At 51.0% G+C, this 21,556-nt stretch overlaps 1 protein-coding gene across 4 annotated transcripts in view; it reads left to right on the top strand.

The window, feature by feature from the left end:
- Nucleotides 1-5,159, top strand: part of CTIF (cap binding complex dependent translation initiation factor) — a 146,960-nt gene extending 141,801 nt beyond the window's left edge. For all 4 annotated transcript variants that reach the window (XM_036403458.1, XM_036403457.1, XM_036403455.1 and 1 more), the window contains one exon: nt 608-5,159. In XM_036403458.1, coding sequence (XP_036259351.1) covers nt 608-823 — 216 coding nt within the window. In that variant the 3' untranslated portion in view covers nt 824-5,159. The remainder of the gene's footprint in view (nt 1-607) is intronic.
- Nucleotides 5,160-21,556: the final 16,397 nt, after the last annotated feature.

Below are 21,556 nucleotides of genomic sequence, written 5' to 3'. Positions count from 1 at the left end.
CCCAATGGAGGCTCTCCAAGGAGTAATTGTTTTAGAAGAAGCCTTTGGCTGTCTCCAGCAAAGCAGCACGACAGGTATAAATGCAGATCTCGGCAGGGCAGGATTTGTTATGCACACAGGCGCGTTCTGCTTATTCCAGATAATGACTGGGAGTCACTGGGAGCTCTGAATCAGCGAGTAAATGAAGGGCCAGGTAGAAGGCAGGAATACCACATCACAGCCTGCACTTTGTTTTGACAATAGCATGATTTTTAGGTGGGATTTTTTTTTCTTTTTTTCAAAAGCAATCCGTCGCTGCTGCCTTTGAAGTCAGTGGGAGCTGAACCATTCACTCCTCCAGCAGCCTGGTGTGGATGCTTTTGAAAACCTCACCCTTCATGTTCAGCTCTTGGAGCCTGCTGCTGGGTGGTTTTGGTTTTCAAAAGCCATGACGCCTTTAACCTTGCCTGCACCAGGCAGGGCAGAATCGAAGGGATGGGAGAGGTGTCTGTAAGAAGCCAGAGGGGGTGTTTTACCATCATAGAGTGATAGAATCCTAGCCTGTCTCAAGCTAGAAGGGACCCACAAGGATCAGTAATCCATGGTTGACCCCTTCTTCTCCCGACAGCTGCAGAGCACCGGCCGGCTGCTGGAGGAGCAGCTGCCCGAGATGATGACGGAGCTGCTGGCGATAGCACGCGACAAGATGCTGTGTCCCTCCGAGTCCATGCTGACCAGGTCCCTGCTGCTGGAGGTCATCGAGCTGCACGCCAACAACTGGAACCCCCTGACGCCCACCATCACGCAGTACTACAACAAGACCATCCAAAAACTGACAGCTTGAGGGGCAGGGCAAGGTGGGGTGGTAAGGGACGAGGAGAAGAAGAAGAAGAAGAAGAAGAAGAAGAAGAAGACATGCGCCTTGACGGGACCCGGCAAGAGCTTTTCTGATTTAAATCCCCCAGCAGACCAAACCCCAGCATGCTCGAGAATACGTTCGTGGGGTGGGGAGGGAGCAGCATGTTTCTTTTTCAGCCGCCTCGCCAAGTGCCACCCCTCCTCCCTGCCGTGGTTTTGTTTTAGGGGTTTCTTTTTCTGAACTCATTGCTCAAGCAGCAGCAGCGCATCCCGCCGGGTTATTGTTTGGCTTTCGAAAGAAGACAGAGAATTTGGAAAAGGAGGGGAAAAAAAAAAATAATCTAAGTGGGGGCTAGTATTGTTTTCACGCCGTCCTCCTGCCTTTCCCTGGCCAACTGGCAGGAGACAGCACGCAGCAGATGTCTCGGGAGGACAAAGCCAGGCACACACTACACCAGACGCTCATAATTGATGGCTTTTGTCAAGCGGGGCTTGCGTTAGGTCCCCCCCTCCTTCTCTTGTTTTCGACTTTCTGTGTGTTCCCCCCACCTACCCGCCACCCCTCCAGAGGCAGATTGGAGAGCGGGACGACTTTCTTACTTGCACTGGGTTTTCTTTTCCTCGAGCGTTGGTAATTTCTTCTTATCTTAATGTATTGTTGGACGGACAGTTGTGAGCAGCTCGGGGACGGGGAGAGCAGCGCCTTCCCTCGAGCTGGGAAACGGTTTATGTGAAGATGCTGAAGCATAAGGAGTGTTTTAAAGGAGTCCTAAAGCCACTGCAGAAGTTACATAGCCACTGTCATCTTACCAGTAACCTCCTCGGTGGATTGAGAAACGTTTCCTTTGAGCTGGGCGCTCTAAAAACAGGGGATTCTGTGGCTCTTGCTGTTCAAGTCGCCGTTATTCTTCAGCCACTATAATCATTTAACTTTTTTTTGTAATAATTTTTTTTTTTCATTGAAGGAGTGCTTTATTGTTATTACTGTCATGGTTGTAATTATACATTTAAATCCAGGCCTGTTATAGTTGGGCCTAATAATGTACAGGGCAAGGGAGAAATGAAGGTTTGATGTTTTTTGGAGGCTGGTAAAGAAAAGACAAGCAGCGTATAGCGAAAAAAAAAAGAAAAAAAGAAGAGGGAAAAATAGAAAAAGCCAAAAATAGAAGTTTGAGCCTGGCTTCTAACTAGCTGAATATGCTATCCAGTGTTCCTAGGTGTGTGCAGTGTGCAGGAGCAGCTCTGTCCCATGCCATCGAGAATGGGGTACAGCTTCAGGGAGGCAGGGTGTGCTCGGGGATCCCCAGGGGGCTCCAGGATCCCCTCATGGCTCCTTGCTGGAGCATCCCAAGGGAGAGGACAGCTGTGGAGGACGGTGGGGAGGTGCCACCCAGAGGGTGAGAGGCTGGTCTGGGGCAACACCTGAATCATGAAGAAGACATGGTGGGCTCCGATTTGCTGATCTAGAAACACTTTGACTTAAAAAATCCCTCCAAGTGGTTTTTCTAGTGAAGCCTAGCGAGGGTGCAGGCCCATCCTGCATGCAAGAGCCAAGGAAGGCATGATGCCATCAGCTCATCCTGGCTTCTTCTCACTGTTCAATTTATTCCTTTTATGATAAGAGAATTTATGCCACAGAGATGGCACACACGGACCCGGACCAGGCAGGCTGGGCCTGAACTCAGCAGCCCAAACCCGTTTTTCCAAGCAAAACGTTGCATTTCTGGTGGCTTGTAGAGAAGAGAGATTTCACCCCGACCTCCTTGGATGTGCAGTATGTTCTTGGGTGCCTTATGAATGTGTTGGTCTGTCTGCGATGGGGAGGAAGCTTTTGCTGCAAAATTTAAAGGGCAGAAATTTCCAGCAGAAAATGCATTGCAGGGGGGTGAGCATCGTGATGCTGCAACTCAACATTACCTGAATTTTCGTCTGGTTGTCTGCTGATCCAGTTTTCATTTTGCACCTGGAGCAAGAGGAGCTGGAAAGAGGAGCTTCAGTTTTCTTGTCTGCCTAGAAAGCAGCAAAATGATTGCTGAGTTCACTAGAATTGCCTGGAAGAACTAACTTTTGCTTCACGTATTCGAGCCCAGGAGCTTTGCACAGTGAGGGCGCCTTGCGTTGGGTCAGCTTCATTAGTAGCAACGTGGTTTGATAGTGTTAATGAGCAGATGAACTTCATTAGGACGGCAAAGCCCATCAGTATTACAAGGCTCAGGGCTGTGCCCATCGCTCTTTGTTTTTTCTGCTCCCTGAATTCTCAAGGAGTGGAGGAGAAGGGGATATAACACCCATCACAGTGCACTCAGGCAGAGTGTCAGTCTTCTGGGAGAAGGCCTGAAAAACAGTTTTGTCTTGTTGTTCGGTCTTTTTTTTTTTTTCTTTTTTTTTTTTAAGAACAGCAAAGTCCTATAGCAGGGACAGCAACCTGGTGGGTTGTGGTGCCAGGGATCCTGCCAGCAGTGATCCAGACTGCCACTCTGGCCCCTGCAGCTTCTCACTTCCCACGGAATTTTTTCTTGGGATGTAGTGAAAGAAGAAAAAAGAAAATAAAAACACAGATAATTGGGGATTTTTTTTCTAAAAACTTGAATTTTTCACCCATCAGTGCATCAGGAGGCATTCAGAGTCAAAGTGTAAGCCACAGGGCAGTATTTCTCCTAAAGCATTTCCCTACCCCTACCTGCTGTGAGAGCTTATTCAATTTTCTCATTGTGGGGCAATCCTGAATCCCCCACTGACCAGGCTTGGCCCATGACTTTCCCTTCCAACACTGGAAATGAAGAACTTTCATGTGAAATCCGTCGTTTTTTAATGTCTTGCCATTTATCTCTGCTATTAGCATACCTTCATCCAGCCATTAACTGCTTTGATACATCAGTCACTCTGTTGATGTACAAGAATCAGAATGTTGACCAAAAATGGGGGTGTCTCCCCAAAGAATACATGCTGCCATTGGTATCTTTCTGAAGTCCATCATCAGGAAGCTGGCACACACATGACATCATTCACCAGGGTATCGTGTTGGGAAAAGAGGTACCATGAGGACATTTGATGGGCAGGATGGGGAACAGCACTGGGGAATTTTTGGGGGTGAAAGCACCTGGGGATCCTGGAGTGTTTTCTTCTCTCTCTTTTATTTTTTTCTTTTTTTTTTTTTTTATATCTTTTGGCTTACTTTGCAAACGGTCGCCAAAGAGCGTAATTCTCCAAAATGTATATTTGGGTGCAAAGCCACCAGTTACATTTCCCTAAATCAGCCAGATTCCATCTTTGCTGCTCAATAAAAGTGTTTGTGTGGGGGTTTTACTGCGTTGTCCCCATGCAACTACATCAGCAAAGGGGGAAAGCCAACCCCATGGGCCAAATGTGTGTGGGGCCAAACCTCAGGGTGGTGTGGAGGCTGCAGCATCACCTCTGTGCCCATCTCCCTGGGATGCAGAGCAGGTTTGCTGACACCCTGCCAGGCTCCCCAGGTTGTCATTCACCTCAAAATTCCTGGCAGAAATCTTTCCAAACTGACGAGTTTTGCTACGCAGAAAGTGACTTGCTTGGTTTCCCCATGAGGGATTCCGCTGCTGTTCGGAGAAGTCTCGTGTATATGGAGGTGAAACAAAAATGGGGAGAAAAAAAAAAAAAAGGAAAAGTAAGTGATTTGCTTGGTTCCCCTCTTCCCCTGAAGGAGATTAATTAGTATCTATTCTTGGCATGATTGATGGCTTTGAAAGAAAACTTGTCAGAATAACTTATGATTTATTTTCGTGCTTATTTTTATAACACCCCTCACTTGGAAATCTCTCAAAATCTTAAATATGATTTTTTTTTTTTTTTAATTTCCCTGCTGGGTATTTTATGGCTTTACACTAATTTTGCTCTTCTTGGTGATAGCTATTAAGCAGTCCTGGTGATATTTTCAGTATTTTTTCAGAAGAAATTATACTAGGGGTTGCTAAGTCCACTGTCAATAGCCAAGGGAGCTGCAGTGTCCTGCAGAACACGGAGTTAATGCTAGCAATTTTTTTTTTTTATGTATTTATTTGCATTTGAAAAAGCAACATTTTTAATTTAATCATATTTGTTAAACTAAGCGCTTTAAAAATTTTTTAAAAATCAAAAAAAAAAAAAGGAAAAAGGTTTTGGGGAGAGTAAAGACTAGATATTCATACTTAGAGAAATCACAAACTCATCGTTTTCAGCATTTCAGAGACTGTTAAAACAAGGGAGCTCATAACTCTTTGTGGCAATTCAGTCTTTGTTTATAGAACATCCAGATCCACTGTATGCTATAAAATGCCTCATCTGAGTAATAAATGTTTAAAGCTTGACATTTCCCCATCTCTTTGTGGGTACGGGGTGTCGCTTCTCCTGCTCTGGGAGGGACCATCCTTTAGTTCAGGATGGAGAGAAAGGAATAGGTGGGTGGTGGGAGCAGAATGTCCCCCGTGGTGGGAGCACAGCTCAGGAGGGCTCTGTGGGGATGGCTCCGTGCTCCTGGCACTGGTCACGTCCTGCTGCTCCTCCGGTGAGGTTTGGTGCCTCTCCCTGTCACTCCTGTGGGAACGGTGCAGGGGGCTCAGAGCTCCATGGGTGATGGAGTGAGCCTGTCTCCACATCTGCCTCCACAGCTGCCCACCTCCCTGTCGTCTGCCCAAGGTGCATTTCCCACCTCTTTGTGTCCTACCTCAGCTGGGCCTGGGGGTCTGCTAGAGGACCCCACAGTTTAATCACATACATTCCACCCAGCGCTGCAGCAACAAGGGCTCGCCAAGCACTGATGCCTGTTAAAAATAGTCTTTGAAAATGATACTTAAGAAGCTTGTCACAAAATCACAGAACATTCTGACTTGGCTGGGACCCACAGGGACCATCGAGTCCAGCTCTCCAGTGAGTGGCCCACACAGGGAGGAAGCCACAACATTGCCAATACCAGCACTGGGCTCTGACCAACTGAGCCAATCTCAGAAAAAACAGGATTACTCCAAGGTCTCCTCTGGAAAACCCTTCTCAAGCTCAAGTAATTTTTACCTGACTGAAGTGCCTGAGCTTCTTTTCCTGGTCAGAGGGAGATAAAAAGAGAGGGGAAAACCAGATGGAGGTGAAACAGGGAGTGGAAACACCACCAGGATCCCACAGGGACATGCATGTTGCTCCACGCACATCTAATCCCCACATCCCCCCCGCTCCATTTCCCTGATGACAGAGCATCTTCTCCCTCTCAATCAGGGGCTCACAGGACACAGCTGAGCACCAGAGATGTCCAAACTCCCCCAGGGGTCGCCTCCTCCCAGAGCCAATGTTTGCTCCAGAGAGCAGGGCTTTGTGGGGAGCTCCCTACCTTGCCCATCACCAGTGGAGGTGTCTTGATGCCACAGTGATGTCCATCCCCTGCACACCTCACCTTGTCCTGCTGTTTTAGGCAATGATGGGTTTGAAACTGAGCCTCAGGAAGCTGGATTCTTAAAGAACATTTAGAATTTAGATCAGATACTGGGAAAGAACCTCTTGGCTGTGAGGGTGGTGAGGCCCAGGGTGCCCAGAGCAGCTGTGGCTGCCCCTGGATCCCTGGCAGTGCCCAAGGCCAGGCTGGATGGGGCTTGGAGCAGCCTGGGACAGTGGGGGAAGGTGTCCCTGCCCATGGCAGGGGGTGGAACAAGGGGGTGTTTTGGGTCCCTTCCAGCCCAAACCTTTCTGTGGCTCTATGAAATAGCATATCTGACCTTGTGCCACCCTTTCCACCCCTAAACATCCCCATCATGAGCCCCCACCTGCAGCCAGACCTTCAGCCCCATCTACAGCCAGACCCTGCTGGAGTTTGGCCTGCTCATAATCAGGGGTCTGAGCATCTGGACCAGCTCTGGGAAGAGTTTATCAGCACTGGGAGCAGACAAGCCAAGAGCAGAGAGGATCCCTGGGGCCCCTGGGACCACCAAGATGCACTAAATGAGAAAATAACCTGCAGTAACACAAGATTAGGAGCAGATGGATGGGCATCACTACAGAGCCGAAGCTTTCAAGATGCAGGAGTATTTCTGTGAATTCCTCATGTCTGCCAAAAACCCAGACAGCAGCAAATAAAGACTCCATGGATCAGAGTAAGATTGCTTGGCTTCCCTAAAACATGGCAAACCTGCAAATAGTCAGGACGCAGGATGTTCTCCTCTTGCAGCAGCTCCATATCTCTGCTGAGTTTTAGGGGGAGTTTTTTAAATGGTCCTGCTGGTGGCAAGATGGGCAGCAAAGACAAGTAACCTAAATGTAACTGCATTGGTGCTCTGTTTGCCAGCTGAACTGTAGCTTAAGTGATTAGTGCTTGGGATGCAAGGAAAACAGTGATATTAAAACAATAATGGACATTACAAGACTGTGGCCTCTTCCTTTTGTATCCTGCACTATGATACCCAGTTATAAAGCTGGAGACTTGAGTGGCTACATAAATGTGACTGCTGAGCATAGCTTGATGTCTGTCCTGCTCCCCAGGATTTGTCTGGACTCCTAGAGAAAGATTTCTGCAAGAAATGTTGCATCCTTGGGCTGCAAATTACTGATGTGAGCATTTCCAGGGATGCAGACACTGCTTGTACCTCTTGGAGGGCTCACTGTGGTTATCCTTGCTGGTACAGGTGAGCATGGGGTCTCGAGGATGGATGGTCCCAGAAATGGATGTTTGGTCTTGTCTGCCCAGAGCCAATGGGAAAAAAATACAAAGTCCCTCTCAAGAGAAATGCCAGGATTTCAGAATTTCATTCTGTCCTAAATCATCCCAGTTTTTCACCAAAGTGCTTTGTTTCAATGTATGTTGTGTTGCTCTAGCAATAACATTTAAACAAATTGGATTTTATTAGCTCAGACCTTTTCAATAACTTCCCACAGAGCTTTCCCATCAGAAGTTTCCCATCACTTTGGGGGAGCAATGCCAGGAGATGGCCACGGTCTGATGGGAGAAATCACCTTTGCCATGGTCCTGGGCTTGCCTCAGCCTCTGCTCCTCTCCTCCCAGCCCTGCCAGGGTAAATGCATCAGCATTTCTGTCCCCCCCTGTCATTCTTGGTGTCCAAATGCCTGACACGTGTGGCCTTGCAGCCAAAACGTCAAGTTGGGCATCAGGAGGAATTTCTCCATGGAAAGGGGGGTCAGGCAGGGGAAGGGGGCGCCCAGGGAGGAGGTGGAGTCCCCATCCAAGTGGAAGCGTCCCAGGAATGAGTGACACGCCACTCTTGGCTGGGTGACAAAGTGGGGATTGGTCATAGGTTGGACTCATTGATCTTGGAAGGCTTTCCCAACCTCAGTGGTCCTGGGAAGATGGGATAGGACTGCACAGACCCTGCTGGTGGCCCTACAGCAGTCCCTGGTGTGGAGCTGTGAGCAGAAACCAGGTCTTGGAGCAGATCCCTGCAGCTGGTGGAAGTGTGGGAGCAGCTGCCTGAGGAGCTGGGCATCTGTGTGAGGGTCTGCATGGGCAGGAGGGGTCACGGGATCACAGAATCACTGAGTGGTTTGTGTTGGAAGGGACCTTAAGGATCATCTCATTCCATCCTCCTGCCTGGGCTGGCCAAGACAGCGGCCTGTGAGATTCCCTGGCATCCAGGACCTGTGCAAAGTCCAAGTGGATGGCCATGAATACCATTTCCACACTTCTACACGCAGCACCAAGCCTGGCTTTTATTTGGAGGGTGCTTCAAGGTACAGACGGAGCAGCCAGGTTTCCCAATCCGAGGGACAGATCCCAGCTGCTCTTGCTTCACACAGGCTCCAGGGAGGAGCTCCTTCTGGCTTGTCCTGTGGCTGGAGGTGGGCAGCAAGCGGTGCTCTCTTACCTTCAGAACTCACAGCACTGAGCTCTGCAGGAGCCTGAGCTTGCTTGGCACAGAATCCTGTGCTCTGGCATCAGCCGGGCAGAGCCAGGGTGCCGTGCACAGGTGGGTCATGGAGCACCAGGGCAGGTGTCAGCTGAGCTGGGGCTTCCCCAGATCCCATCCATCAACCACTGCCAAATTATCTGGCACTGGCACTTTGGCTTTTTGTGGTTTTGTTTTTTGTTTTTTGTTTTTTGTTTTTCTTGCTGGGATAAAACCCTGAAGTAAATCCTGATCAGCATTTACTACTCCCTGCCTTGATCCTGGAATCATGGAATCTCAGAATGGTTTGGGTTGGAAGGAACCTTAGAGATCACCTCATTCCACCCCCTGCCATGGGCAGGGTCACCTTCCACTATCCCAAACCCCTGGCCTTGTACATTTCCAGGAATTAGCAACATTCAAGCTCAGAATGCAATTTTAAATAGATTTTTTTTTTTTTTTTGTTTATGATTTTAAATTTTGAGGTCCAAAAGAGGTCAGTTTTCAAAGCAAGGCTGGAAGGTTGGGTAGATTAGGGTGGGAGGAGAAGCTGCACCGGGGGATGGGCTATCCAAAACCTGTCTGGGGGTAATTACACATGTCGGCTGATGAAAAACTGGTTTGAGGGCAAACACCGTAAAAATATTGCTGTGGGGAGAGAAAGACGACAGAGATTGTGAAATCCAGTCGGCAGATTGTTTTACAGCAAAGGTAACTTCTCTCCCCAGGGCTGGATTTTACAACTTGTGTAAGGAACCAACCCCCAGTTAGCAGGGCTGCTCTGCTCTTCTTTTCAAGCACAAAAAATGCAGGGTATTTGTTAGAAACCGTGGGTTTGGGCTGATTTCCTAGAGATAAATGCAGTCTTGTTTTGGGGGAGCCACGAAGTGTTTGGGGCAGGGATTGTTTTGCATGTGGTGACTGCAATTAGTTTTTACAATCATCCTGCTGTATATATTCTTCATATAAAATTGCATTTACATTGGGTTTTTTTGAGCACTTGAAGGGCGCTGCAGGGGCTCACTGCTCTCCCAAGGGGACTAAACCCAAATAACCCAGTGCTGCTGCCTGAGTTCTGGTTTTCAGCTGAATTTACACATTTTTTTCTCCATTTGCTCTCTGTCTGTAATTTATATTTCCCTTTGCTCCCTCTGTGTTTGCAGGCAGGTTTCCAGCTCTGTGCTGTCACTTTTGGCCACCTCAGCTCCCTTTCCACAGATGAGAATGTCTCCTTCTTGGGGAAGATGAGTTGTCCTTCTGCCAGTCACCTCCTGCACTCACCTTTTTGGGAGCTGGTGACCATCCCGGTCCCCGCAGTTCACATTTGGGTCCCCTGAACCTTGTGCAAGGGTTTTCTCCCTTTGTTAGCACTTTCTGCACTACAGAATCACAGAACTGCAGAAGGGTTTGGGTTGGGAGGGACCTTCAAGATCACCCTGTTCCACCCCCTGCTATGGGCAGGTGTGCTTTCCACCGTCCCAGGGTGCTCCAAGCCCTGTCCAGCCTGGCCTGGAACACTTCCAGAGGCGAGGAATCCACAACCTCCATTCTCCCTGGGGTGCACTGGATTTTCATCCCAAAATCCCCCTGGGAATCACCCCCACCCCCACGTTCCCCTGTAAATGCCAGGAGGAGGCTGCAGGAGCCTCATCTCCTCTCGTGCTCCCCACCCCTCCCTGCACAGCCCTTGTCTCCCAATTCCTCCCCTAATTACCCTCTTCTCCACCTCCCATTGCTCCCGTGGTGCTGGATTTGAGAGACGTTCCCTAAGGGAAGCAATGGGGTAAAAAATGTCCCTTGGAGCCCTGTCCCAGCCCGGGGTGGCCCTGCCCGGGCAGGGATGGGGGCAGCCAGCCCCGTGGGGTGGTGCCAGCCCCGTGCTGTGATGATTCCCAAGGGGAATGGTCCCCTGGGTCTCTGGCACACTTGGCCTCGTGCTTTTTGTTCCTCCTGCAGGTGGGCAGGAGATTTTGGGGACACACAGGGGGTCGGGGCTGGCTTACCTCCAGGGCACAGTGCTGGAGCCTATTTTCTGGTGGGAATTGTCAGGACAGAATTAGAAGTAGGTTGAACTTTGTCTACAACTTGAACTGAGGCTGAACTCAGCCCTGTTTCGTTTTAGTTTTTCAAAGTTCAGCGGAGTTCACAGGGAGGGAGGCGAGTGGGGGGCACTGGATTGTTTTATTTTAACTTGGTCTTTCTGTGATTTCACTGTGGTTTGACTGCCTCCTCGGACTGGAAAGGCTCTGCTCATGGTATTCCCAGTCCGAGGTGCTGATGTGGTGGCTCAGATACTGCCACAGGATTTATCCCATGTCAGGCTGGATTTAATCCATTTCAGGTGTTTGCAGCTGGGGTAGTGCAGGGCTGACCAAGCCTTCCCCAGGCTCAGCCCTGGGTCTGCCCAGCCCAGCCAAGGGTGAGAAGACAACGGGGAAATCTGGGAGTCTTCTTGCTTGCAGAGGGACCACAGCACTCTGCACTGGAGATGCTCCAAGGGATTTTGGGCACATTTTTGTCCCGTGACAACCACCTGGGCTACCAGACAACCTTCCACCACCACCACCACTTCTCCTAATCCTTATTTTTCCTGTGGCCACCCCGTAGTGGAGATGAATTTGCTTGCCTGGACGCAGCTGCGGGGCCCGTGAGCCAGAGCTGTGCCCCCTGTCCCTGACCCCGGGCGTTGTGCAAGCTGCTGGCCCCGTGCAGAGGTGTGTGGGTGGCGCAGGGAGCACGTACAGAGCCCTGCGCCTCGCTCTGGGGACACTGCAGCCCCCCTGGGCCAGGGGAGGGGGTGATGGAGGTTTCACTCTGAGCGCACGGCAGAGCTGCGCAGGCACAGGTGGCACCGCATCCCTCCACGGCCAGTTGTGTTTCCCAGCGAGCTGACCATCCCTCCCCAGAGCAGACAGGAGGCTTCTGCCACATGGATTTTCACCTCCTAAGCTACTCAGGAGTTTGTGGAAACTTCACCAGTTTTTAAACAAAGATGCCTCCTAGATCACTGGCAAATCTAGGGAATGCATAGGGCAGACTAATTTCCTGGAATAGGACCTACTGGAGGAAAAGTCCCTCCAGGCTGGCTTCTAACTATGACACATTTGATAGCCATTCAAGGAGTACTGGGAAACTTGTCATTTGTCTCTGTGAGGCCTCAGACAGAGTTTCATCATCAATTCTGACTGCTCTGTGAAATAAAACTGGCCAATGTCTACAGCAGCCCTACAACTTCCGCCGTTTATCTCGGACGTATCATGGGGTGATCTTTTCTTCCCCCCCCCCCCCGCAAGGTTTTATACCTGGGTGCAAAGTGACTTTATCCCTATTGCACCTTGTTTTCTTTCCTCCTGGCAGGGTGACCTGCCTTGTCCCATGGAGGGTGGCACGGGCGGTGGGTGTGCCTGAGCTGCCACCACTGTCAATGAACTTTGGCACCTTAAACCACGGAGAGCCCGACGACGTGCCAGAGGGAGGGATAGGTGCCTGGCTTCCAGGAGATCAGATTGCCCCAGGGGATTTGCTGGCAGTCCCATGATGAGCCTGGAAGGGAGCCCAGACGCCGGGGCACCGCCGTGCTTTCCACCCAGGGCACTCAGCCGGGGTCCCTGCAGGACAGCTGGTGGCCTTTGTCCCCTGCTGTCACCCTCGTGCATGCAAACCCCAACCCCACATCACCCCCAAGCCTGGATGGGGTGAGTGGAACCCACCAGGCGGGGTGTGAACCCAGGGGATGGTGGCAGATGGCAGTGGGCAGCCTGGAGTGAATCCCTCCCAGGGGACCTTCCCCAAGCATTCACCAGGCTCACCCCAGGGGCAGCTGCCTTGGGCTGGGGGTTTTTTCAGGACAAGGCTGGATCTTCAGCTGTGGCTCACTTCCCCGTGCTGCTCCAGGTGCAGGAGATGTTCTGTTCACTCCCAGCTGCAGTGAGCTGCAGCTTGGCCACCAGCATCGTCCATCCTGCTCAGCCTCCTGCGCTCATCCCAGGTCCCCATGGTCTCTCCGAGCTCCTTTTTGCCTCCAAGGTGCCCAGTGGGATCTCAGCACCGGCTGTTTTGGGGGCAGTGAGGAATCCAGGGCTGCAGAGGGGTTTTTTCACATCGCCCATCCCAGCCCTGCCCTCACAGTCCCTGTGAGCTATTCCTAGGAGCCCTTGCCCAAGAGCTCTGCCTCCAGGAAATGCCATTATCAGCTGCCTGCATCGGCTGCTCCACTTGGAGCTCCCGGGGCACCGGGTCCCAATCCAATTTCTGCTGGAAGGAGATAAGACAATGAAAGGAGATAAGGGCCAGGCAGCAGGCTGGTCACCCTGACTCACAGGTGTCAGAGCAGCAGTTTCAGCCCTGAAATGTGTGGGTGGGTATGGCAGGGGCAGACAGGGCTCCCCAGCCTGCTGGGGGTACCAGGAGTGCAGCACTTGGGGTAGATTGAGGTGGGGAATTCACCCTCCCTGTGGGGTGTGCACAGCCAAAACTGGGCATTCACAACAATGAATGGGAGAGGGGTCAAGTTCAGGACTAAGGGGGGCTTTGCACGACTCAGTTCTCATCCCTGTGCACGCTGCAGGGTGGGGGGTTCCTCCCTCTCCTCCCCAAAAGCACAACCTCACACCCCTTTCCCCCAGCACCCCCTTGGCACCCATCTCCTCCCCTGCTTGCAATACCAAAAATTGCCAGGTTAGTGACAGAAATAGAAAGACATGATGGTCAGGGACCACTGGTTTATCCTCCCAGCTGGTCAGTGGCAGCTGACTGGTGAATGCCTTTAATTAAAACTAAATGGTTAATAGGAAGCTGAGCAAAGTTCTCCCTCCGGGCTGCCAGCACAGGTGCCAATGGAAATCGTGCCGAGGGCTGAAGAGCTCGGTGTCGAAACAGCCAGACTCCACCTTGTCTCTCTGCCAGGGCCCTGGCATTGCCACAGGACCTCACTCCCAAATACTGCTGGCCCTGGTGCCGCTGGACCTGTGCCTTGAGGAGAGACACCCCCATGGACACCCTTGGACCCCTGTGCAAAAGGGGCTCTTGTCTCTGATTGTCTCTGACCTGCAGTTTTGGTGGGAAGGGGTTTTATTTGCTGTATTTTGACTGTTGCCCATTGGGGGGGGGGGTGTGGGGGGGGAATGAAGAATTACCCAATACAGAGCAGTTTCCCAAGGTTGAGAAGCAGGAGGTTGGAAATAATAATTAATCGACAGCGGCTGGCGTGGGCTCTGCTCACCTCAAACAACCTGGTCTAAGGGTCACTCCACAGAGGTGTCTGCAACTCAGAACAGAAAAGACCTTGGCCTGGCCTGAGGGAGGAGGAAAGAGAGAAAAAAAGAGAGGTGAAACAGGGAGTGGAAACACCACCAGGATCCCACAGGGACATGCATGCTGCTCCACGCACATCTAGTCCCCACATCCCCCCCGCTCCGTTTCCCTGATGACAGAGCATCTTCTCCCTCTCAATCAGGGGCTCACAGGACACAGCTGAGCACCAGAGATGTCCAAACTCCCCCAGGGGTCACCTCCTCCCCTCCTCCCAGAGCCAATGTTTGCTCCAGAGAGCAGGGCTTTGCGGGGAGCTCCCTACCTTGCCCATCACCAGTGGAGGTGTCTTGATGCCACAGTGATGTCCATCCCCTGCACACGTCACCTTGTCCTGCTGTTTTAAGCAATGATGGGTTTGAGACTGAGCCTCAGGAAGCTGGATTCTTAAAGAACATTTAGAATTTAGATCAGACACTGGGAAAGAACCTCTTGGCTGTGAGGGTGGTGAGGCCCAGGGTGCCCAGAGCAGCTGTGGCTGCCCCTGCATCCCTGGCAGTGCCCAAGGCCAGGCTGGATGGGGCTTGGAGCAACCTGGGACAGTGGAAGGTGTCCCTGCCCATGGCAGGGGGGGAAATGAGAGGGTCTTTAATGGCCCTTCCAACCCAAAACACTCTGTGTTTCTCTGATCATCACCCTCGATGAAGCAGACATCATTAAACACTCATGAAAACACAATTAAATGCACTTCAGTATGTATTTTATTCTCAAATGGCCTGAGCTAAAACATGTGAGAGAGTAAATGGAGCTCTTTGACCAAAACCTCTGCAATATGTGCAGACTTTTCAAGCAGAAAATAAATGTGCTGTGTTGTTCTTGCATTTAAAACACCCTCAGCAGACATGCAGCTCATCCACAAAATTCACTGCTTTGCCACACTGACCCCAGGCCAGGTCTTCAACTGGAAAAAACATTCCTGGCTGTGCTTGTGGAGATTTGTTCTCTGCCTGGGGGTCTGATGTCCTCTGTCTGGAAGGGAAACCCACTGTGCACTTGTGGCTGATGCTTATCTCACTGGCAATGCTGTTCCTGGAATTCCAGTGTCCTCCTTATCTTCAGGACAATCCTTATCTTATAGCAGAATCAACTATATCCTCGGAGATAATTGCAATAAATAGCACAAAATGCTTCCACGTATCAAAATGTATTAGTGGGGGAAAAAAACCCCATCATTTCAGAATGGATAAAAATGTGGTGTACCTGACCCATTTTCATTTAATGCCTGGCAAGGCTGCTCCCTGCCCAGCACAAATCTGAATTTCCACAGGATCCTATGAGCTGGAACCGGACCAGGGTTCCAAAACCACAGAGACCTCAGAGGAACCCCAGATTTCTGGTGGGCGTTTGCATCCCTTTGGGAATGGGGTCCTCAAAGAGATCCAAATGATGGTTGGGAAGTTGGGAACCGCTGGGCTGGTCCTTGTCAGATCCCCCAAGGTCCTTGTGGCCCCTTTGCAGTCTGGTGCTGAGAAAAGCTGCCCTTACACAGCCCTCCCTCACCTCTGCAGAGCCATGGAGAGCTGGCAGATGGCTGGGGGCACAGCTATCACATTCTGCAATAATGAGAAGAAAAAAGATAATGGTTAGAAGCAACGCTTACCCCAGTAAGTGGTGTCTAATGAATCCTGGATAACGACTTAATAATCAAGGTGGTCAACTAACAATAGAGGGAGTCAGGAGGATGGTGTGTAAAGTGCTTACAAAATCAAAAGATAGCCCAAAATGAAGCTTGAAGGACTTGGTGCTGTTTAGTCTATAGAATTAAAAAATGGACAAAGGGATAAATCATAAAAATCATGTAAATCATAAAACACAGCCACTGAGGGAAAGGAAATAAACCCTTCATTATCACAAAAGAAGGGCTAAGAAGTCGTGGGCTTGACCTGCAGGAAGGAAGATGCAGCCTGGGTGACAGACAGATAATAAAGGCCTGGGAAAAATTGCCTGAGAAAAAAGCATAATAATGCTACACTTAACATTTCTAAGAACAGGCTGGAAAAACACCGATTGCGGGTAGTTTGAGGATGTCTGGATTGCCCTTGGGATTAGCAGGGGGTTAACTGATTTTAAGTGCTCTCTTCCAGCACCATTTTCTATAAATTCCGTTTACTTTGCTTCCTCGGCTGGGTTGTGTTTTGAAGTTTAAAGAAATTCCTCACTTTGGTGTTTTTCTCAGACCAGTCCTCCTGCAGGGAAGAGAAGCCTTCCCCTCCAACAAGGACAACAAACATCCAGTAAGCCCAGAGGAGGGATTACTAACAGCAGAAACCCAGGGATGTGGTAGACATTGCTCCAGATATTCCATATCCTGCTCTGGACAGGTGGGAGCTCAGTTCCCAAAATGTTTTCTTGCAGAGAGATGTGCCAACCTTGAGGAGATCTGTTCCCATGAGATGCTGTGTGTCTGTTGATACCAGGCCTGGCGCAAAGACCAGCCTAAACATGATAAATGCTTTTGAAGTTCCTCACGCTTAATCTCTGAGAACAGATAAAATTACGGGAAAATGGCAGTAAAGAAAAAGCAGGCAGCGCTTTGCACCCCAGAGCTTATTTAGAGAGGAGGGATGGGGCATGGAGAGACTCCACAAAAGAAAGCTGGGCCTGGAGAGCCTCTGTTTGGGAAGATCCCAAAAATGAGTGAGGTTTTAAGGAGGGGTTACAAGAGGAGGGTGAGCAGGGAGTGGTTGGGAGGAATTTTAATTAACATCAACGTTTGCAATGTTATTTAATAGGGTCCAAAAAAACATCTGAGAGCAATGAAAGCTGAAACCAGCATTTTCGGAGCAAACAGAGGCAAGTGTGGGGCTGGGGGAGCAGGGCTGGGGCATGAGGGGCACCTGAAGAGGTGGAAAATTCTGGGGAGAGAAAAGGGATTTTGGGAGGATGGCAGGGTGGAGGAGAGCTGAGCATCCCTGGGGCTCCCAGGGCTGTGCACAGTGCAGGAACATCCCAGGCGACATTTGGGGAGGTAGAAAAGCAGCAGCACCAGAAACTGAGGCTCTTTTGTGACCCAGAAACGCCCCTGAGGCTCGGGGAGCACTGAGGGGCTGCTGTCAGGATTAAACACCTTGCAGAAGCCACTGAGCACTCCCAAAGGGATGCTCTTTCAGAAATGCAAGAGTCTGACCTTGGTGAAGGCATCAGGACAGCCCCAGGTGTGTGTCCAAGGATGGGGACAGCCCCTGGTGTGTGTCCCCATGGTGGGACAGCCCCAGGTGTGTGTCCCCATGGTGAGGACAGCCCCAGGTGTGTGTCCAAGGATAGGGACAGCCCCAGGTGTGTGTCCCCAGCATGGGGACAGCCCCAGGTGTGTGTCCCCAGCATGGGGACAGCCCCAGGTGTGTGTCCCCAGGATGGAACAGCCCCAGGAGTGTGTCCCCATGGTGAAGACAGCCCCAGGTGTGTGTCCAAGGATAGGGACAGCCCCAGGAGTGTGTCCCGAGGATGGGACAGCCCCAGGAGTGTGTCCCCAGCATGGGACATCCCCAGGAGTGTGTCCCCATGGTGGGCCAGCCCCAGGGCTGCAGCAGCAGGGTGCAGGAGGGCACACAGAGCCAGGCCCACGGCCCCAGGAGCGGCTTCCCCCGTGTCCCTGCCGAGGATCCGGGGCCGGGATGCGCCAGCCCGGGCACGGCCGGCAGAGCTGCGGGAGAGGCGGCTCAGCCCCGTCCCCTGCCCGGACTTGTCGATGGGGCTGCTGAGAGCGATGACATAATTACAGTTTCAATCGCAGATTAATAAGAAGTGGAGTTTTTTTTTTTTTCTTTCTTTCTTTTTTTTTATTCTTTCTTTTTTTTTTTCTTTTTTTTTTTTTCCAGCAAGGCGAGGCATGCCTGAACTGGAAGGGCATTTAAGCTCCCGCTGGCTGGGAGCAGAGGGTGCCGTGCCCTCTTTGATGTCTCCTGGCGTGGAGGCGCTGCAAACACTGGCACTGGTGTCCCAGCTGCAGCTCCCCTGCCCGTGCTGTGCTCTCCTTCAGCTTCTTTCATCTCCAGGACTTTCATACTCCAGGGAGGATGAATGGAGAACCCATCCCCAGCCTCTGAAACAAGTTCTGCTGGTGGAGGAAAATCACTCCAGATGCCACCAAAGGCACAGGGGCTGGTAGCTGGGAGAAAAGGGAAACTGAGGCAGAAGCAGCTTGCCCAAGGCCATTCAGGGGAGTCTCTGTGACCTGTCAAGCTCAGGGGTGCACCTGGAATGCTGCAGCAGCTGGAAGAGGTGGCAGAGTGAGGCCAGCATGGCCTGTGGACCACTGTGCAACAGTGAGATGAGAGACGGGGATGGCATCCATGGGCCACATACCAAAATCCAGGCTTAAAGTCCAGATTTTGGAGTTCTGGAGCATTAGAAAAAAAAAACCTAGGGTTTTTAGACCCTGAGAGACTGCTTAAAGCAAAGCCAGAGAGGGGCAGAAATTTGTTGCTTCAGGGAATGATGGGCATGTAATGGAATTTCTATCAATTTCCTCCCCCAACACTCAGCCCTACACAGCTTACCTGGACTAGCTGAATCTCTCACATAATTCAGGTTGGATGCTTTAATGCCTGATGGAGGAGCTTTGGCACACCTTGGGCTGTCCCTCAGCTACTCCCAGCAGCAGTCCCAGGGCCCAGCCAAGTCCTGCCAACCCAACCATTAAAAATAACTAAAAAGAATCACCCACATCCTCAGCTGACTTAAAAGTCATGATAACTCCTAATAACGTTTTTTCCCCTCTACCTAGGCTAGAGTTCTCCTGCATTCAGAGGACTGGAGAGTTGTGCTTTCCACTCTCTTACACAACTCCTGGAACTCAAAAAGGGCTTGTGAGACTCTTGTACCCACTTGGGAGACGCCAAGCAGAGCCCACAAGTGGGAGCCTTTCATGGAGCTTCAGAAAGCAGATGAGACTTTGGGACAGACATGTACAACCAGGACCTGCTGCTGCTCCTTGTGGTTTCCTGCTCGTCGTGTTGCCCAACTCCACTTTCAGGTTCCTTTTAGACATTCCTCAAGTTCTGTTTTACCATTTTCCGGTGCCCCTGGGGTTGTTCTGCTGGACTGTTCATCTCCCCTGCAAGGGGATGGGTGTATCTGGAGCTGCTGAGCTCTGAGCACCAGAATCCCTCTGGCTCCATCTCCCTGGATTTTCCCAAGCCACGAGCAGGTCCATATCTGAGATCGGTTTCCTCTAACAAATCCGGTCCCTATCTAGGGATCTGCTTTCCTGCAACAAAAATATGCCCCAGGTGAGAAATTTGCCTCCTGAACTCAGTGTGACCTCCAAGAGCTGAAAGGCTCTGGATTAGGAGTATTGAGCTTGACTGTGCTGAAAATCAATCCAACCCCAGAGCCTGGCTGCCGCCAAGAGTGGTGATGCATCTCTGCAAAAAAAAAAAAAAAAAAGTCCCAAGAAAAGTTATTTTTGTAGTATACACACTAAAATGCCAGTGCTGTCCCAGTCCAGCAGGCTCTCTCAGGCTTGAGGCCTCCAGGGAATGATCCCAGTTATGGGTTGAGCTCCCACTCTCCTTCTCTCCATGGGCAGAGCTGGCAGCTCCCCCAACTAGGGATGCTGCTGCATGGGGTTTTTTTAATGCTTCAACTGCAGCCTTTTGTCCCCAGAAAACACCCTAGAAGAAAAAAAAAAAAGAGCCTGAAGGGTTAAAACAGCGCTGAAAGTTTTACGAGGCCAGGCTGCAGATGTTGTAGGCAGGGAGATGAAAGCAAACCCTTCTGCCCGGCTGTGGAGGCTGCGAGCCCTGAGCAGCCCCTCGGATGGAGGCAATTCCATCAATTCCCTGCCTCCAGCCCCTCTGCACGCTGTCTGCTGGCTGGAAGTGGTTCTGCTGGTGAGCCCACATCGCTGCACGAGGCCTCTCCATCCCACTGCTCGCTCTTGATCAATTATTAAAACCAGAAAATTCTCCAACCATGAAATTCATCCCAGCTTCCCCATGGCATGCTGGGCTGGAAGAACCAAACCGCAGGGCCTGAGCTTCCAGGGAAGAAGTGAATGCCACTTCCAGCAGGGCATTTTGGGGTGCTGGACCATCTCCATGGGTTTGGTTTTGTTTGTCCCAGTGTCCTCCCATGGCTCCTGCAGCCCCCCTAGGTGAGCAATGTGCCCACAGCCCTGCAGACCCCACCACCCAGCTCCGATCAGGTTTCCCTTCTTTCACCTTCATCAGATCTCCATCTTTCACTGGCCCCCTTTTACATCATCTTCATTTTCTAGTTTCCTCATGCCAGCCTTGGCTTACCTTGCTGATGAGAGGCAAAACTTATTTTCTGACCCATTTTTCCACTGGAGATTGGCTCTAAACTGAGCTAAAAGGCTTTGGTAGCTCTGGTGCTGGGCCCCAGTTGTGCCCCTTCACTGGTTGGAGGTTGGAGCCAGAGCTGTCCTGTTTCTTTCTTTGCAGCATGCCTTGTGCAAAACAGATATCTTTGGGGTTAGAATGTGTTTTTTCCTATTTTAAGCGTATTCATGCTGACATTCTCATCTGGGCAGCTGCAGGGAATAACAAGAGACCCCCCTCAGCTCTGACACAACAACTCCCTGGAGGTCTTTGGTGGTCCAGCTCCAAACCCAGAGCACGGATATGCCTCAGAATAACTTACATATTTGCTACAGGGCAGGGGATATAAATACATCCATGGTAATGCCAGTCCTTATGCATTGCCTCGACAGCAAAATTAGTACTTAGTTCCTTGCAATATGTGGGATTTTTTTCCCTTTTTCCCAGGCGTGTTGTAACCCTGGTAACCGACAGCGCCCGCACCGACCACGTCTGACTCGCACTGCTTTGTTCCTGTCTGGTACAAAAAAAGGCTACAAACACTTCACCACGCTGAAAGCTAGTGAAACCACCCAGATCTGACTCTCAGAGCTGATCTCAAACCCTGAGGGCCCCCCCACTGCCCTCCCTTCAGCCCTGACCCTGCCCAGATGCATGGGATGGAGCCAAGAGCTTTGAGCCTGCCCAGGAATGTCAGGCACAGCCAAGCTCAAAGGGGCTCAGCACCTCTTCAGAGCTCCCACACCCTCCTAATGGTGCCCACAGACTGAGCTGTGTGTGGAGGGTGCAAGGGGACCCTTAAACTCTTTTTTTCAGCCCAAATAGATATGCCATATTGAAGATGGCACTGGGCACACGCAGGCTGGGGACAGGAACACCAATGTCCCTCTGCCCAGGGTGTCTCAACCACTGAAGGAGGGCTGTGCTCCTGCTCAGCACTGCTTCTCCTTGCTCATCAACACAGGGAGCACCCCAAAAGCACAGACACCAAAGCACCAGCCCAGACAAAGCAGACCCTTGTTGCCATCACAGGGTCCCGGGAGGAGGATGAGTCACAGCACAGCTCAAGCTGCCTCTGCTGCAGGACGGATCTGCTCATTCAGGTCCTCTCCCTCCACACAGCCTTTGTCCTTTTTGGAAGTGGGAACTCAATTCACTCAGAGTTCCACCACATTTTCAGATTTCAACCTTGCCACCGGGTTCAGGAGTCATTTAGAATCATGGAATCCTCAAGGCTGGAAAAAACCTCCAAGGCCATCAAGGCCATGTGCAGCTGACAGTGTGAGAGCATTG

This window comes from Molothrus ater, chromosome Z (genome assembly GCF_012460135.2).
Source record: "Molothrus ater isolate BHLD 08-10-18 breed brown headed cowbird chromosome Z, BPBGC_Mater_1.1, whole genome shotgun sequence".
Classification (NCBI taxonomy): domain Eukaryota; kingdom Metazoa; phylum Chordata; class Aves; order Passeriformes; family Icteridae; genus Molothrus; species Molothrus ater.
This window is presented reverse-complemented; position numbering and strand designations above follow the sequence as displayed.